The sequence below is a fragment of the Gadus chalcogrammus genome, chromosome 16 (assembly GCF_026213295.1).
Source record: "Gadus chalcogrammus isolate NIFS_2021 chromosome 16, NIFS_Gcha_1.0, whole genome shotgun sequence".
Classification (NCBI taxonomy): Eukaryota; Metazoa; Chordata; class Actinopteri; order Gadiformes; family Gadidae; genus Gadus; species Gadus chalcogrammus.
This window is the reverse complement of record NC_079427.1, coordinates 14,471,516-14,491,115: the sequence shown is the minus strand read 5'-3', so window position 1 is coordinate 14,491,115 and position 19,600 is coordinate 14,471,516. Positions and strand designations below refer to the sequence as shown.

At 45.9% G+C, this 19,600-nt stretch overlaps 1 protein-coding gene across 9 annotated transcripts in view; it reads right to left on the bottom strand.

Moving 5' to 3' along the window:
* Positions 1-19,600, bottom strand: part of gramd1bb (GRAM domain containing 1Bb) — a 106,170-nt gene that overhangs the window by 33,135 nt on the left and 53,435 nt on the right. The window contains exon 1 of one of the 9 annotated variants that reach the window (XM_056610389.1): positions 10,698-10,966. The exons of the other annotated variants lie outside the window; for them this stretch is intronic. Within the exon in view, the coding sequence (XP_056466364.1) occupies positions 10,698-10,720 (23 nt within the window). The 5' untranslated portion in view covers positions 10,721-10,966. Of the gene's footprint in view, positions 1-10,697; positions 10,967-19,600 lie in introns of those variants that run through there. 9 annotated transcript variants of the gene reach the window in all.

The window sequence follows — 19,600 nt, the reverse complement described above, 5'->3', positions numbered from 1 at the left end:
TGGCTGCTACACGTTTAGTTAAATACAAGTGACTCACCGCTAACCGTATTTATGAAAGCTTCCCCGGTTAGGTGACTCCCCACTGGGGGTGGGGGGTGGGGGGTGGGACCACCCTAAGAGGCGGGTGGGCGGGTTGTGATTTAGCCTTGTTATACCTACAAAATAACAATTTCTGATGTCAAATAATTTGATTGTAACTTACTTATAAAGTGAGACAACAAATATAAGTGTGCCTCTGCTTCTTTCATTTTAAATGCACAGGCCTCCACAACATTAATAATGGAGCTAAATGATAATGGTAATTCGTTTGAAGGAATTCATTTCTGATGGGGCTCAAGACAATAAAAGGTTAAGGAACAGCAACAAATCCAGAGAAACCGCAGCAGGAAGGTGTTTGAAAGGAAACGTTTTTCGAGGTTATGGGAGTTATATTGGCTGAGTCAAGTGCCTTGACCGCTAGGCTTTTCTGTAGCGAGTGATTGCCGAAAAAGCTCTGCTTGGAGGTACAGCCCTCAACCACTACCGTAGCTAACACTGTGAAGGGAGACAGGGGGTATAAACTTAGAAACTATGTAACATAAAGTTGAATTAAGAGGTCCTATTTGTCAGCCAGGGTTATTCTTTTTTGGTCAACTCAATCCTTCCTTTTGATTTATTATAACTCATAACTCTTGCAAGAGATCAAAGATGTAATGGTGCGGCGTGTTACTGTGAATACTATTATAGTATGCCCCTGAGACTTATATATAGCTCTATATACTATAGGGCTGTATAAAGGTCTATGGATTCAGGACTTATCCGCACTTCAGAGTCTCTTGACAGACAGTTCTTTCTATTTGTGCGACTGGTGTTGCAAACATGTGTGTGTCAAATAAGCTCTCAATCTTTAAATCCAACTGAGCTCACGCTGTCCAAAGGACTCACTTTACACACGCTGCTAAACCCCCTCCCCCCCCCCCCCCCGAGTTCTGGGTCTTTCCAAGCCGCAATGTTGTTTTTTCACTTTGGCGTTTTGCTGACCCTCAAATAAAACAACAATCAGGCAGAGCGACAGGGGCAGAGCGAGTCCATGGCCAGCAACAATGTCAGTAGCAACAATGCTAACAGCAGCGATGCTAACCTGCAAACACTCATGAAACAACCGCTCATATACAAATGCAGGGGAGTGCGTCCACACGCCCACTCATCGCACCCGAAGCGCATGAACGCCTCTTCCCATGTCTACCCGAACCGAGGTAGAGTTGGTGTGTCAGCCAGAGCACGTTTGATCTATTTAACAGTCCCCTGACACGCAGGGAAACAACATAAACACAAACACCAAAGTACTCCGGTCCTAACCTAGTAATGGAGTGTGCCGCACCTAGCGCTTCAAAGCAACGCACACACACACACACACACACACACACACACACACACACACACACACACACACACACACACACACACACACAAACACAGTACAACACACACACACACACACACACACACAGACACACACACACACACACACTACAACGTGCACACACATACACACCCATACTTCGACGCAAACTCACACACTTCAGCACACACACACACACACACACACACACACACACACACACACACACACACACACACACACACACACACACACACACACACACACACACACACACACACACACACACACACACACACACACACACACACACAGCCGTACCCTAGGTGAAAGACCCAGTCCTTCAACACCTCGCCGTAGCAGCCCTCCAGACAGCGGCAGCTCCCGTCGGCCGAAGCCATGCACTCCAACACCACCATGTCGTCGCAGGGAGCCCCCCGAAGGGAGCTGTTCATCCAACGAATCATCTCTCTCTCCCTCTCTCTCTCTCTCCCAGTCTTTATCTGTCTCTCTCTCCCTCTCAACGGGACAAGACGAACGCCGGGCCGGAAAAGAAAAGGATTTCTCTCAAGAAGGAACGAAAGGGAGACGACAGAGAGACAGAGAAAGAGAATGCCCGAGACGGAGAGAGAGAGAGACACAGGTAGATCTCCTTTAGGAGGCTTAAGGACTACTGATCTTCCCTCTGCCTGCTCTGATCTCCTAATAACCAGCTTACGCCGCCCACAACGCCACCTGCCCTAGGAAAGGTGCTGATGGACTGTAGAGAACCCCCTCCAACCCCCTGAACCCCACCCCACCCCACAGCCCTTACACCCTTACACACACCTCCCCCCCCCCTCCCCCCCCCAAACTCCACCCCATCAAACACAACCTCCAACACAAACAATTGTGTCTGTGTGTGAGGCGATTTCCCTGCAAATCGGTGTGGATGGAGGGTCAACCTGAGGGGGTCAATTCACATTGACCGAAGTATTCGTTTCCGACCCCCCCCCCCCCCCCCCCCCCCCTCCCCCCTCAAAAAAGACTGACCTGCAAGTCGCCATGTAGACAGCAGCTCCACAACGACCAGCCTTTGCTCATACGCCTTCATTCACCACGCAAGCACCCAAGGCTGGGGAATAGGCAGAGCGCCACGGGGAAGAGGAGGAGAAGCAGGAGGAGGAGGAGGAGGAAGGGGGAAAAGACACCGGAATGAGGGATGCAGGGCAGTAGGTACGGAGGAGTTCCGGAGCATTCCAGGAGGATAAAGAGGGCAGGAAAAGAAAAAAAAGAAGAAGACGGCGGAAATAACTGCACAAAGATGGGGTCTGCACGTGAGAGAGAATGAGAGAGAGAGAGAGAATGAGACAGGGAGAGAGAGAGCGAAAGAGAGAGAGAGAGAACGAGAGAGAGAGAGAGAGCGAGACGTGTGTCTCCCAAACAAACGCTGCGGCAGGGGCGGTGGGCGCGGGAGTCTATTCACAACAATGATCAGGCTGTCCTCGTGGTATCCTTCACTCTATTGTATCCTCTCCGTCTTCTTCGGGTTAGCTGAGCGGCGGCTGAGCGACTGCCATGTCTCGTGCAGGAGCAGCGGCGTCCCTCTCCCTCCCCACTCCCCTCTTCCGTCGCTCTCCCTCCCCACTCCCCTCTTCCGTCGCTCTCCCAGCCTGCTCCACTCTCACAGGCTCCACCACCATCGCTGCACACCCCAGAATCCACGAGGCACGGAGGAGACGGATCTCGCGCGATCAAACCCACCCCCCTCCCTTCCCCTGTTGTGTTGTACAGGGCGGAATTTCATGTTGGGCAGGCTGATGAAGATGATGATGATGGTGGTGTTGAGGAAGAAGGGGAATTGTGGTGAAATCGATCAAAACACAGAATGTAAAAAAGCAACAGAGAGGCAGACAAGAGGGAGAGAGATAGTGCAGAGAAGAGAGAGGGGAGACAGCTTCCACTTTGCATTCTGCTTCTGCCGAGCCTGCTTGCTGCTTAATTATTCATGCTTTTCATGAATGGCGGAGCTGACATCACTGGCTTTCAGGTCACTTTACATTCTAAGCTTACCCTCCTAAAATCACACCGTCTCTGCATGGCGTTGAGTGCAGCCTTGCAGGTGAAAACATTCACACAATAGTCTTGCAGTCCGGTTGATTTATACTTTTATCTTAAGATCAATACAGCTTGTACATCAGAATGCATCATGGGAGTTTTTGTTGGCAATACTCCATATTCCATATTGAGAGGACTCAGGAGAGCTGTGGTACTTTTAAATCCAAATACAACGTATAGAAACCCTAACCAAGGCTAATGAAAACTTTGGTTTGCAGCATCTCCCATGAGAAACGCTCTCGCAGTTTCAAACACAACAATGGGCCCCCATAATGCCAACTCATTTCACGATAATAACAATAACCATAAAAACATTACTACTAAAATAATAACTAACAGTCCAATGCTCCTAGGCTCCCAAAATGACAGCGGCCGTTGAGATGCAATTTACAAGCCCTATAACGTAAATTCAGACGGTGTGTGTAATCAATAAGGACATTCAATTTCATCAAATCCTTGGAATTCGGTGCGTGTCCTCAATAAGGACATGCAATTTCATAAAATCCTTGGAATACAAAAACGAGAAATATTTATTTTGCCAAACATGTTGATTTGTAGAAAAACCTTTTTGAATAAACCTGTGCAACCAAATAAGCTGCACACAAATAACCATATATAACATAATCAAAATTTATTTTTGTACACATTCAAATAATCTAAACTTCATTCCCTCTCTGTGTATATATCAGGCTGCAGGGCAACAGTCTGACAGCCTGCATGAAAAGCAGGTTAATGGTCCACCTGTAAAAAAAGTGGTTTTTTTTACAGGACGGCAAATCCCACCACCATCCCACCAAAACATGAACTTCTTCACCACTAACACATTTTCTGCGCTAACCCTGCGTATCAAGTATGATGCATATAAAATAATAAGCCCAAAAAATAGGCAGAATATATTCTCCATGATGCATACATCTTGCTTCACTATGCAAAATTATTATTATTTTAAAGTGTTTTTGAAAAGAACCATAAAAAGTACAGAATGTCTTCATATATCACCGGTGGCAACTTTGGTCGTTAGTCAGTCCTGCCGCAGTGGAAAGTGCTTACGTCAATTGCTTCCACAGATAGTTATTTTGTGTGTGAGGTAGCCAGAGCAGTTCTAGCTGCATGTCTCAAAATGTTTAAAGAGCTAAAAACAGTATTGGCTAAAGATGAAGATAGTTTCCCCTTAAGTGAATTAGAAAGTCAGCAACACAGCTCCTGGCTTTTATGCTGCAGTAATTTGAATACCACTTTAGAAGTGGCCTCCACACTAAAGTGTTATGTTGTTGTTCAGTCATTACATATCGAAGCTACTGATTAAATCCAGGTTTTGGCTAATTTGCGCATTGGATATAGTTTTTACGTGTTTATATTTGATGTAATATAGACGATTCTGATTGGTTGAGCGACTTTGTGAGGGCTGGCATTTCACTTCTAATGTCCAAGCAGGTTCAAGAACTCAACGGTAAATGTCACCGACACCCTAAAACGCTATCGCCAGCGGCCTGGAACGTCCACTATCATTCCACTGCTGTGCTCATGTCTGCTCGCATTCATTCACCTATCCCGGACATTGCAAGATTCAAAAGAACCATATGTTTAAAAAAATATACAAAAGCGAACACACAAAGTTAAAAACGAGAATCTGTAAACCCGGGTACGACGGCGGGGGTATAGCGTGTGCTGAGGTGATGTCATCGTCAACACCAATCACCACGAAACGGAAAGTTCTCAGATATGCTGACTGCGAACAAAAGCGTCAACGCCTGTGTGGCCTTTATGGAGTGATAAAACAACCACACTGAGAGTAAATGTCAGAAGCCTGGGGGGGGGCGAGGGCCCTGGCGGTGCAGGGACACCCCCCCCCCCCGACCACCGGAGCCCTGTGCCCCTGCTGGCTGCCTGTGTGGGAGCGCCGAGCGGAGCCCTACTGGGGAACAAAGAGAGCCCCTCTGCCCCCGACCGGAGCACTCTTGTCTCGGGTGAAGCTGGCCAGGCCTCACACAGGCTGGTGACCTAGTTACGGGGTGACCCCTGTTCTCAGAGCCGCCCCACCGATGGACACGCAGATGGTCAACGTCACGGCATCCAGCACCAGAGTGGCCCGTGGAAGAGTTAGAGAGTCATATAGGGACGGTGTGTTGGACGTCAACGGGTTCTAATCATAGACTTCAGGGAAATGTTGTGTATAAGTTAAAGCAACTTATGGTTCAGAGGTGTGTGTGCCTCCGCTATCTGTGGTGGGCAAGATATGACTATCGCAGAGAGTGAACGTTGTATTTTAAGTAATCGTACTGAAGGTTAAAGCCTTTACAAGATTGTGCTCTATGTTCTATATGCACAGCGCGAGAGCTGTTGATGATGTTGCCATGGGAACCCGCCGATACAGCACCCCGCTGGAGTCATTGCATCGGAAATGTCTGTCAGCTCCGCTGTGCCTCGGCCCATGTTGTTGCCATGGCAGCTTGTCAAGCCATTCATGTGCACCACTACTTGAAGTGGGACACCAGTGTGAGACAGTCAAGAGCAAGCCGGGTGTGGGTAGAGGATTGCACTGTAATAGAGACACGCTCGCCCATCAATGAGGTCCCCCTCTTTTTACGTAAAATGTGGTGTGTACAAAAAAAAAAAGACCACACAGCAAAGTTCAACCCCAATTAGGTCATCATCGCGTGCCCCAGGCTCCATACAGATTCACCCTCATCTTTACTCTGTGAGAGTGAGTTCCAAGCTCAGATGCTTAAAGCACTTGGAGTCCACACGCTGGATTCAATCAAGGGATAAGCAACTAATGAGTGAATCAAAAGGGTCTGTTTATTGATAGAAAAACACTGCAAGAAGTCTCAACACAAGTTTAAACATGGCTACATTATTTCGGAATCTGTCTCAACACTTACGTATAAATCTGCAAATGACTTTTTTTCGGGGGACTGGAAAAAACATTTTTGCTCAACATTCAGACCTACGGAACGGAAGTAGAAAAAGCGCTCTGACAACAAGGAACAGCAATTATTTACAGCGGCCGGGTGTCGGCAGCGGAGGGGAGGTGCTGGCAGGCAGGATAAAGGCTGAGTAGTACAGGCTGTGTCGCTGGGCCAGGGACAGGAGGGCAGCCATCCGCCTCGCTGTGGGCCGCCCGACGGAAACACACAGGGTGACACAACAGGGGACAGATTGTGTGTCTGTGTGTGAACATGGGCACTCTCTTCAAGCCAAAGAAAAGGACACAGGGTGAACTGAGGACAATGTAGTGTAGATATAGGTATAGTAGGTATAGTAGGTACAGCATAGTGTATTAGTCCTTTGGTCCTTGCTGAACTTTGGATCCAGAAAATACATGGTAGGATTTTCAAGATTTAAGAAGTGAGCAAAGTACACTTACTGTTGATATTACTTTGCTCATAATTCCTTAAAATATTATACTAATCCTTAAATAAGGGACAATAGTTGTTGTACATATGGTATTGGGTATCACAATTCACTGACATAGAGCCTACATGGCCTACCAAATGTATACTTAACAAGATTAGACAAGATGATTTAACACAATAAAGGAAGGAATCATTTTCAGAATGAGCCAAAGATTGTGGAGTGAAAAACACTACATGTTTATCGATCCATTTTGTGAAGTCAATTCAGTAGTCTCCCGAGGATGCTTAGTACAAATATGAATTTAAGAACACCTAAGGCTGAGAGTATAACACACTGTATACTTCAATTAAACAGGACCATCCAATACAATTCTGAAAGTACTGCATGGCAGAGAAACAATACTGACAAAAACAACGCAACAAAATATGTTGGCAAACGAACACCATGGAATCACCGCCATCTCCTTTGACCATTATGACAAAGAAGCAAATGAAATCACAATCCATTTATATCAGGAAGCCAAATATTAGATTAGCAGTTCTGTAGGTGCCAGACGGAGAGAGAGAGAGAGAGAGAAAGGGAGAGAGAGCGAGAGAGAGAGAGAGAGAGAGAGAGAGAGAGAGAGAGAGAGAGGATCATCAAAGCCCCTCCATCTCATTGACAGCTGTATCCTTCAAATTTGTAGATGGTGTGTGCGTGTGTGAGTGTGTGTGTGTGTGTGTGCACTGAATGCATGTCATAAAGTGCTGAATTTACAAGTGGCGTGTGACATATCAATGCATTCCATGTGATGGTTATTAGCGCATGCAGAATGAAGGCATGTATCGATAACCCCGTGTGTGATTGTGTGAGTGTTTGTCTTTGTGAGTTCACGCTTGCCATTGTGTTGTGTAAGTTCCTTCTCTGAGTTGTGTGAAATGGCTGCAGCCCTCTTCTTATTCTGTACTGTGTACGTGTTTGTGTGTGTGGGAGGGAGGGGGGTCACACACAGCATAAAATAAGAAAGAGTGCTATGTAAATGCCATTATTATATTATATGCAAATGCCTAAATCCGGGCAGAGGTGACAAGATATGCGAAACCAAAAGGAAGATGGAACTAGCACAGAGCTTAATAGATAGAATGTATGGGCTATGTTTGGTCCAATCATCTATCATCCGCAGGCTTGCACTCATTTTTTTGTGTGTGTGTGCATTCGTTTGTGTGTTAGGTGCATGCATTTGTGTGTTATGTGCTGGCCAGCTGTGCTTTCCTCTAAATGTCATGTTTGAGTCAAATACCAACAATTAGGAGCAATTGCCAAATCATGAAAAACTCTCAGCACTCCCCGCCCATTAAGACAGCTGACAAGAATGCTGGTTTTGCTGTCACCCACCAAACCCCACATACTTAAACACATACACACACACACACACACCCCCACACACACACACACACACACACACACACACACACACACACACACACACACACACACACACACACACACACACACACACACACACACACACACACACACACACACACACACACACACACACACAGCCACTAGGAAAACAACACTTCGGAATGTATAAAGAATACAAGAGGGAAAAAAAACCTTGTTCAAAACTTTGGAAATGTCTATCTTCATCCAGATCCGTTTTTTGCCGGTTAGCAACAGCCAGACGTTAAAATAGAGCTGAACATCTAAAGTACCCTAAGGTGCTAAGCAGCATCATCTGAATGAAGGGCGCTTTTTCTCGCGCCTGCCTCCTCGCCACCATCCGTCATGGCGCTCGTTAGCGGGCCGCTTCCTCTCGCGCTGACACCGTCTGTGTTCTGCACATGAGAGCCTGCCTGGGAGTCCGAGACAAAAGGAGCGCGGCACCGACCGAGGCGTTGATCAATGGGCCGACTCGTCGGTCTCACCGTCGGTCTCACCGCTCTTCCTACGCTGCAGAATCTCCCCCCAGGGACCGCAGCGAACCAGCGCACACAAACCCAGACAGAGTGACATAAGAGTGGGCTGCACCCGCTCACATCTGGCACACTTGCCCATTTTATGCTATATTACAGAGTGAGATATAGAGGAAGGTGAGGGAGATGGAGGGGAGGACATGCAGCAAATGACCACGGGCAGGATTCAAACCCGGGTTGCTGCGTTCAGGACTGGGCCTATATGGTACGCGTTCTAGGGGTGCCCCCTTGGTTTACTTTCTTAACGTACTGACTTGCTCATCACAAGCCTCAACACTGAGCTTTGATTAGACTCACACTTCAATCATAACGGGAGCCCCGGTTCGTTAGCCAGAGTACCCGTTGACCTTACCTCAAGAGAGCCCAAAAGACGGGAAGCACAGAACGCCAGACAGACGGAGCTCAATGACCTGTCTGCCTCGGCTCAGAGGCTAGCTGTAAAAGGATGCTATCTGTAGTGATACGGCTGGACGTCAGCTGGGTGTATAGGGAGCGGGGGGGTTGGATGCCGGGTTGTCACTGGGGGCGAAAACCTTAACCTCCGCAGACGCATAGCCGGGGATAGGAACAACTACCAGAAGGATACGTTACACAAGAAGACCAGGGAAAAGACAGAAAAAACAAAAGAGAGAGAGAGAGAGAGAGAGAGAGAGAGAGAGAGAGAGAGAGGAGAGAGAGGGAGAGAGAGAGAGGGAGAGAGAGAGAGAGAGAGAGAGAGAGAGAGAGAGAGAGAGAGAGAGAGAGAGAGAGAAATAAAGAGGGAAATATTAGGGAATACAGATGCAGGACGCACGTTGTCAAAACAGCTCGCCTTCAAATTGTTCATTCTCCCCCCCCTTACGGTACTCTAAACATATCCAGGGAGACAAGGAGCGTGGCGAGAGAGAGAGAGGGATGGGAGGTGGAAAGATAGAGCAGGGGAGTCACAGCAAGGGAAGAGGTATGAGGGCAACGGACGTATGCTGGGTGGGAGACGACAACGTTGCCCCAGTTCAGGGGAGCAGGGCATGACATCACTGCCCGTCAGACGACCGTTTGTTTGTTTAAGTGTGAGGCACAGGAGCTAAAGAGAGGGATGGGATGGAGGGAAAGAGGAGAGTGAGCTAGATATAGAGGGAGCGAGGGAGGGAGAAGGAGAGAGGGTGGGTGGGTCGGGGGGACGACGGACGACATGTGCCTGCTCTCTTGCAGCGAGACACGTGACAGCCCTCTCCTCAGCTGCTCTGCACACACACACACACACACACACACACACACACACACACACACACACACACACACACACACACACACACACACACACACACACACACACACACACACACACACACACACACACACACACACACACACACACACACACACACACACACACACACACACACATCTAGCTTCAGGCTTGGCAATGTTCCGGGCATGAATGTCCCGGTCGGGGCTTAACTGTTGTTGTAATTTAGCCCTTAATACATGGTTGGTATAGCATCCACCCCCCTTGGCTTTGCAGCCATTTACATAATGGTACAGAGTTGCAGTTTTAGAATTACAGAGTGAGTCAACAACGATGTCCACAGAAAGTTACCGCAACACATAGATGGATGCGTCTGTCCTTTAAAGGAGCCGCAGCACCAGAGAAGAACCATGAACAAACGTGTCCTTTCCCATCGGGCCAGGCCTCCGGTCATTCTTAATGAAGGAGACTCAGAACCACAGGGGCAGGACAACAGCAAAGGAGACAAGGCAGGCATGCATGACACTTCTGAGAACCCCTTTACCCCCTTACGGTCTGATCTACTCAACGGAACAGATAAACAGGTTGTTTCGCCGGACGGCGTACACAGTACACGCGCTGCTGTGCTGTGGAGTGGTGACGACCATGTGCAGCGCGCGTGTACGTCGAGCCTTACCAGGCGAGCTTGAAGCCTTTCATTGAGACGATGAGGGGTGTCCGCAGGCCACAGTGAGTCGGGGGCACCGGGCTGCCCGCTTGCACCGCCACATGCTGCCCCACCACAGCCTCCCATACAAAGACCGGGACAGCGGGGGGACACCGGCGACGCCAGGAGACACTGCCACAGCTACTCCCCCCGTCCCCACCCCGCCAGAAAAAAAAGAACACCAACTCGACAACAAAAGCAAAGACGGTGCCTCCTCTCCTCTCCTCTCCTCTCCTCTCCTCTCCTCTCCTCTCCTCTCCTCTCCTCCCTCCTGAGCCGCGTTCTCCTCCTCGGTTTCCCGCCGGAGGTGCCGCAGTGCTGAGTTCTCGTGCCAGAGAGAGAAAAACAAAACTCCTCCTCTCCTTTCTCCTTTCTCCCCCCCGGTATCCGCTGGAGCAGCGGCGGCGGCGGCGGCGGCGGCGGCGGCAGCGACGGCGGCTAGCTGTAGCTGTACTTGTAGCTGTACTTGTAGTTGTGTCTGTGGTGGGAGGAGAAAGGTGCCCAGCCCTGCAGTACTCACCGCATCGGCGCCGACACGCCGACGGGACTGGGCGTATAATTGCTAACAAATGCCAGAAGGATTCCCTCAATTCTCCTCCTCCTCCTCTCCTAACTATGTGTCCCCTTTGCTGTTGGTTTTGTCTAAGGCCCGACACAAAGCTCTCACGCTTTCCCTCTGACAGCTACTGTGCTCTGTTTCGCTCACACACATACACACAGACACACACACACCCTGGCACACTCTCTCTCTCTCTCTCTCTCTCTCTCTCCCTCCCACTCCTGGCCCCCACTGCTGCGGATGAAAGCTGCACTTGCCGGGGCTGGTGATGAGCATGCGCAAGCAGGGCAGCAGGGCACCTCCTCCCCTTGCCAGTCTCTCTCTCTCTCTCTCTCTCTCTCTCTCTCTCTCTCTCTCTCTCTCTCTCTCTCTCTCTCTCTCTCTCTCTCTCTCTCTCTCTCTCTCTCTCTCTCTCTCTCTCTCTCTCTCTCTCTCTCTCTCTCTCTCTCTGTCCCCACATGGCTCTCTCTCGTTTCCTATACAGCACTCTCCCTGGCTCAATGTGAACCAGGGGTGTGTCAGTAGGGGGCGGCTACAGGCTGGAGAAAGGACGTACTCCTTTAAGAGGCTGCTGCAGGTGGTTGGTATTGCTTTGATCAGCTCTCTCAACAAACACACCCACAGCTGTGGGTGGGGAGGACTGGGAAGAGGGGTGGGGGGGACGGGGACCTGTTACTGGCCCTTCAGTCTTTTTTGTTGAACTCAAGCCCTAATCAGTGTCAGCAGCCAGCCCTGCTAATCTCTTAATGCACTCAGCGTGCAAAAAGGCTACTGTTTGAGGTTGTGTGTGTGTGTGTGTGTGTGTGAGTGTTTGCTTATTTGTCCCGGGAGTCATGTTTGATATAGATGCGTTCTACTTCTATCACCATCGTAAACATCGTTTTTTTCTGTCCTTTTTTCTCGAATCAAGGGGCCGTCTCCCATGCATCCCATTGAAAAGCGAACAACATGGGCTTAACGCTTAGGGAAATCCCCCAGCGACTCCGGGCCAGATGGGTCACAAAGCCCTCTGCCGTCCACTGTAATGGGCTTCCGCGGACCCACAATGGTCCACTTGACCACGCTCGCCGGGTCAAAGTGCAGAACATTCTTCTAGTCTAATCCCCTTAAGGCACTGCATGCAAACTACACCTCGTTAGCGAGCAGGCTAATGCCTAGGCTAATTCACACAACAACACTCGATAAACAGAATACATAAGAATAAATCCTGCTTCATCAGCCATTAAGGAATCAACAGGATTATAGCACATTAAAACCAGCCCTTTTATGTTAGTAAACACAAGGGGTAAGGAGGCTTGAGAGGTAATCGACACTCATTGTACTTATTTACTATAATATGTATGTTGTTGTTGGAATTAAAGGGACTTATATCGAACAGGGTAGCGATACCTTCTATAATCTATAGACCCAAGAGGCACACAGACCACCATGTTGAAGCCCAACAGGTTCCTCAGTGAACAATATGAATGAGGGCGTAGGAGTGACTTTCAGATAGGGGAAGGCGGGTGGGGGGGGGGGACGACGACACAATAAGGTTTGGTGTACGGTGGTCGTCCCCCTTGACATTTGCCACATGCCTTTATAACCCCCACCTCTCTGGCCTTGTATATTCCTCTCCTCCTGTCTCCATACTTCTGCTGCCTCCCTGCTCCTAAAAATATTATATGGCTTTGGTGATGGACGTCTAAGGTAAAGCCATTTTAAAACTCAGGCATGAAAATCCACTTGTTAATCACTATGGAGAAGCATTCCCCCCTAGGGAAATGGTTCTAGCAACCATCAAACAACCATGAGTTGTGTGCCATTCACAACTCATTTGTTGAATTAATTGTATCCATTGTTTAATTAAATTACAGTTTTTCTCAGTTGCTTTGGTACATTTCATCAGATCAGAATTGAAATTCTAAAAACCCTAACCTGGCAATTCAATATCTTCACATCATTGTGTCGTGTTTGAGTGCACATCAAAAAAGGCAGTTTACATTCTTGAACAAGTTGCAAATGCTTTGGTACATTCATGCAAATTAATTATGGGATACAATTCTCTGCTCTTTCCTACATTATCAATTGCTTATGTCACTGTTGATCAAAATGTATGGTAATGGGTCTCTATTGAATAGTCTCAACCCCCACAACATTAGGCATAAGTTCATTGCATAAGTCCTTTACATGCAAAATGGTTGAACAAGTTGGTCATAATATGGCAAGGCATATTTAAATACATAGTTTCCATAGACTTTTGTCTAAAATCTGTCCTGAATTGGTAAATTGCTACCGAGGGTGATCTTGACTTTCTCTAAAGAGGGAAATGTGAGAAGTGTTAGATCAACCAACGATCAACCATTTTACTGGAATAGCTCAGAGGTGCATCTCTTGAACCATGAACTGGCAAGTATATATATAGCTGGAGCACAACACAATGTTACATTGTCTGAGAATTTGTGGCCCAGCAGACAGGAAAGTCAGGAGGTGTAGGTTGACTGCACTGTAATTCCTACAGCAATGCATGTACAGTTTACACTAAGGAGCTTTTCCTATGTGTTCACATTTCTAGCAATGACATGGTCTGTCAACAAATTACAATACAAGCAGTCAAAGCGTAAATGTGAATCTTGTCCAGTCTCTACAATAATTGTCTTCAAAACTTTAGCCATGGTTTACATCAGAACATCCCTCCAGAGTACACTGTTATATTGACAACATGACTAAGCATTTGACTGTCCTTAATCCGTACACAATGACACAAGACTTGTCATTTGATTGCAACTGACATGTTTCTTGACACAGATATTTACTATTGAGAAACTAACTAAAGATTTTGAGCAAGAGACTTGCTTTTGCGTGAAATCCATGGTGTTTTGCTATTATTTTTACAATATGTTTTGAGAAATGCACTTACTGTTTTGCAAATTTCAATTCTGATCTCAGAAATGCACCAAAGCGACTGAGAAAAACTGTAAATTAAAGTTTGCTATTTTCAATCACTCCAAGTTAAGAGTCATCCCATCATTGTTTTATGAGCCTGACTGAGTGACCCAGCCCCCCACGCTGCCTTCTATGATGCAGAAAAGAGTCAGGTGTGACTGACAGAAGCCTGGGAGTAAGGAGGAGGTAGAACAATATAAATTAAGACCGAGGATCTGAGAGTGAGGCAGAGAGAGAGAGAAAGTGGGACAGACAGACAGCCAGACAGCAGCAGACAGACCAGACAGACGACAGCCAGACAGACAGACAGACAGACAGACACAAGACAGACAGACAACGGACGGATAGACAGACAGAACCAGACAGACTGATAGACTAGAAAGAACAGACCAGGACAGACAGACAGACCAGCGTGGAAGCAGACAGGGACAGACAGACAGACAGACAGACAGACAGAGCTTTGTATACAACTGTAAGGAGAAGGAGGAGTTTACGATGATGGGCATCTCGTCTTAACATGAGGCCCAAAAAGTTCAAGCAGCAGCAGCATTGAACCAGACCAGGGTAGGGGATATTACTACGGGGGGGCAATGAAGATAACTGGATATGGGGATCAGCAGATATCCTACGGTGTGTACGCTGTGGTTCAGAGGACAACCCGAGACACTCTCCATCTGTATTGTTAGCCCGCTCCAGCCTCTCTCTCTCTCTCTCTCTCTCCCCTTAGGCCACTGCAGATGCTGTCAAAACTGCAGTGTAAGACAGAAGCCAGGAAACACCAAGAGACAGACCGTACATGTCTCTTTCACACAGTCACACAGTCCCAGCACAGGTGGAGTACGTACAATGCATTAAATCAACCCTGTTGTCCACACGGGCAGAAGGGGAAATATTCATTATGCAAGCGTTACCTAACGTTTTCATAAATGTGTTATTTAAACCATCTGTTTGGTTTTATTAATATTTTAGCCATGTTCATTTACTTGCACTACTTGTAACGCTACAGTGCTAACATAGAACATAAAATTGAAACTCATTCCACCCATGGGATGAGACAAGGAGCCTCAAGCAAAACAACTCGTATGAAGATGTGTGCTTAAATCGCTCGTACAAGCGTTATAAGAGCACCAAAACACTTCTATTCACAATTTTATCTTTGGTGCATTCTTTTTCATGTTTTTGATTATGTGTAATCAAAAGAAAAAATGTGTATTTTATTTTAGGACGTTACCACATTTTTATTGTGTTAGATTAAATCCATTATACAACAATACTAATAGTTCCTTCAAGTCTTCCTTATTCAAGACCTTGGCGATACTTTGCTGCTTGAGGGACATTTCAATGATACGTGGCTGTAGATAAGCGTGTGGGTTTGTCTTTGGTGTGTGTACACGGCTGTTTGTGTGGCTTGATCTATGGATGCACACTTTCAAACGATGCGCCCTTTGTAATATTCATCTCAACAGCTCTTGACTACAACTTGTATCTATATTGTATCCCTCCCCCTTTCTCTTAACCCTGTGCACTTCAGATACATCACGCACAGTTGTCGTCATCTCCAGAAGTTATCTGATGACACAGCCATTGTTGGCTGTGTTACAAAGGGGAATGAGCTGCAGTACAGGGGGGTCATCGCCAGCTTTGTTGAATGGTGTAGATAAAAACATCTTCAGATGAACACCAGTAAGACAAAGTTAATGGTGATTGACTTCAGCCGTAAGGCAACACCAATTGCACCAGTGAACATTTAGGGAGGCGACATTGAGGTGGTATCAGTCTATAAATACCTGGGTGTTCACCTCAACAATAAACTGGACTGGTCACATAACACAGATGCCCTGTACAGGAAGGGCCAAAGTCGTCTCAATTAGCTGAGAAGATTGAGGTCTTTTGGGGTGTGCAGGCCACTGTTAAGGACTTTTTATGACACTGTTGCTGCATCTGTTTTTTATGCAGTAGCCTGTTGGGGTTGTGGGTTCTCTGAGAGGGATGGAAGGGACTAAATAAGCTGCTTGGAAGGGCTGGAGGATGTTGGACAAATTGGCATCCATCATGTCCAATTCCTCTCATCCTCTCCATGAGACAGTGGCAGCACAAAAAGGTTCCTTTAGTAAGAGACTGCTACACCCAGCATGTAAGAAGGAACATTTCCGAAGGTCTTTTATTCCATCTGCCATAAGAGTCTATAACCCATCTGTTATGAAATATTGTGCTGTCAAAAATCACTTACCCTAAATACTGCAATACTTGAATTTAATAATGTGCACTTTCGACTGTGCATGTGTGATTAAGTATTTATTCTGTGGTGAAGGACCTCTTAGCCTCATTTATTGTGTTACTCCTAGGCGTGTACATTTAAGCCCTTATGGCATGACATTGTAATTAATGTGTGATTTTTTTTTTATTTTGTATTATTCTATGTATGTATGTATTATTGGATACTCTATACACTTTCTTTTATTATTGCATCTTTTATATTCCATGGGCTGCTGTAACGAGTTAAGTTCCCATGTATGGGAAGGCCTCAGCCAAGCCTCAGCCAAGCCTCATCACCGCCGCTCTAGTGAAACCGAAAGGAAACGCAGACTACCAGTCCTTCGGGACACTGAGCTCTGTGCATCTGCCCAAACTGTCCTGCCTTATAGTGTTCTCTTCAGAACAACTTAAGACAATTAAACATGGCATGTTTCATGTTTCTAATTTGCAGTAGAGATAGCAACACCACAAACTACATGGACACATGGATCTCTTGTCATCGCCAAGTCATCTTTTTATTATTATTCTTTTTTAATCAAACCAGTTTTTGCCTATATTGCGGACAGTGCGGCTGTCACTGAACACCGCATTGATAGCATTTGTAATGAATTCTTACTCCTTGACTTTAGCAGGTGCTCTAATGCCACCCCTGACGCTGAATCATATTTGTGTTTTCTTTCATGAATTTTCCTAAAGGATGACTTCTTTCCATACACCTTCCAAGTAATACTTGGTAGATGCATTGTATTAGCATTTATTAAGTGATAGATTCAGCTGAGTTAGGCTTTGTACAGGGACAAAGAGATCACACTTTCATATTTGGCATTTGATTCTTGATTCTTCATTCATATATGTGCTTATTTCGACCGCTATGCTCAGTATTGCAGTCTCCATTTCTGTGTGCGGCCCTACATATCACATATGATGTATGGCTGTGTGTTGAACAGTCTGGGCCTCCAGCGCGGCCAACAGCATGGTGCTGAAGGGACAGCTCCTTGGGGAAGTGGTTCTTTACGACCGGACTCGCAAACATATGTTTCTCATCAACTCCCCCTATTGACAATAGCACCACTTCACGTCTGTATTATAGTACGATATATGTGGGTCAAATGTTTAGTTAAAAACACCATCCTTTAATCTGGATTTAGCTACCATTTTTGAAGTAAAATAAGTTATATATTTTTATAAAAATAAAAATATATAACTTATTTTACTAAACCATTCCAAGAATCTGAAATCCTATCCGGAAGATTACTAGACAATTGTCAAGTCAGCATAATAGCTGAAAAAACACTGATGTGTGTTTCAGCTGTTTTTATTTTAATGCACCCTGATCCAAACCCCCCTCCCAGATGTATTCCTAAGAATAATGTGATGACATAATCTGCATGAATCCCTGTAAAACCCCATTTAGGGACGGCTGCAATGACTGGTTTGGGTTGTGGAGGATGGTTTCCTCTACCATCAAACTCGTTAATGGTGTGATTTCATTTAGGTTTAAGTCTGATGAATCCTACTGATGGATCTCTGCTGTTTAAACAGGAAGAAGTGTTGGGGGCTGGGGGAGCTCATGTGACTGCTGACTAAACCAATATGTTTTCATTGCCAAAGTGAGCATGTAAATGAATCCCAACTTGGCACAAAATTACTTCCGGGAATAAGTGGACAATATAGAAAAGTGGGAGTGTACATTCAATGTAAATGATGCCAATTCATCACATAACAATATAAGCTTTTCAGAAATAATGTTAATACATTTTCGGACAATTCATTTGTTCATTTGTCACAACTGGTAACAATCTCAGACATACAAGGTAACTGATTGCAGTTTGCAGTTTCCTATTTTCCACCCCTAACTGAATGCAAGCAAAATAAATTGATAAAAGAAATCAATAATGTTACTCAATATTTAGAAAAAAACGTTGGCCCAAGCATAATTACATTAAACATCTTCTTATCGAACCCTGGCCTTCAAATTGTTTTAACCAAATGAAATACAGATTTGTTCACTGCGTCATACTCACAGCACACGGGATGCATGGTGTACAAAGTCAAATGTCAGCACCGAAGTTTTGGTGTAAAATAATAGACATCCTCCTGCCTACTCTATAACAATGAGTCATGGAGTCTGTGACCTCAAATCTCCTTGATAACTGCACTGTTCTAGGAAATCATCCGACAGAGATCAGTTTCACCTGCCTTCTCTCACGGTCAGCATTTAACAGTTTGTGTGTATACATAATACCATCTTCCCAAAGAGCATAGTGCTGAAGCATTCCTGTAAACAACCGGATAAGTCAAATACTGTTAAATTACATTTAAAATTATACATTTTTAAATATATTTTGATTTGGACTTTGGCAGAATCTATATTTGCAATACCCATCAGGGGTTATCACGTAATCTCAGTATCTGTGGCTCAATGTTCATCTTACATAACCATCTAGGAACTACGCAATTACATTAAAAGCATGAATGTGAATAGCATGTGGGCTTATTGAGACTAGAATGCAGATGGATGTAGGTGATGGATGTCCCCATCTCTGTTAATGTGCTCTGCTCATCGTGACCTTTAGTTTTTATCCCTTCATTATAAGGACAGGGGCATAATGCAAAACAGAAATTGTACAGACGCTTTCTAAATTTGGAAAACGTTAATCCACTGCTTGAATCCAAGTGGTGTAGACGCCGTCGGCAACACACAAACCAACACAAAATACGAAAATAAGTGTCTTAGCTTTGGAGTGGAGGGCGTGCATTCTGTGTTTGTGCAAGAACTCTTTCCTTCAACCCAATTTAACAACAACAAGGAGAATAAAGCACCAGAGCCAGGGATTTAATTAGTCCCTGAGCCGGCTCTGACGCCTGACTGACGGAGGAATAAAGCTTTGAATGGCCGAAAATAATTTTAAATGTTGATATTGACTAACTCGTCTGCATCGATAGACCCGTACCGTAGTCATAGAGACGGCCCTGTCATAATCAAAGTCTGGAGCGGTTCAGGCTGACGTCTTAGGGCTGGCAGAAAAAGTACAAAAACGTGAAGACAATGGCAGACAATGCCCAATAATTGTGACGCATGAGGGTACTCACGTATAAACATCGCGCACACACTGAACTCACAAAGACAAAT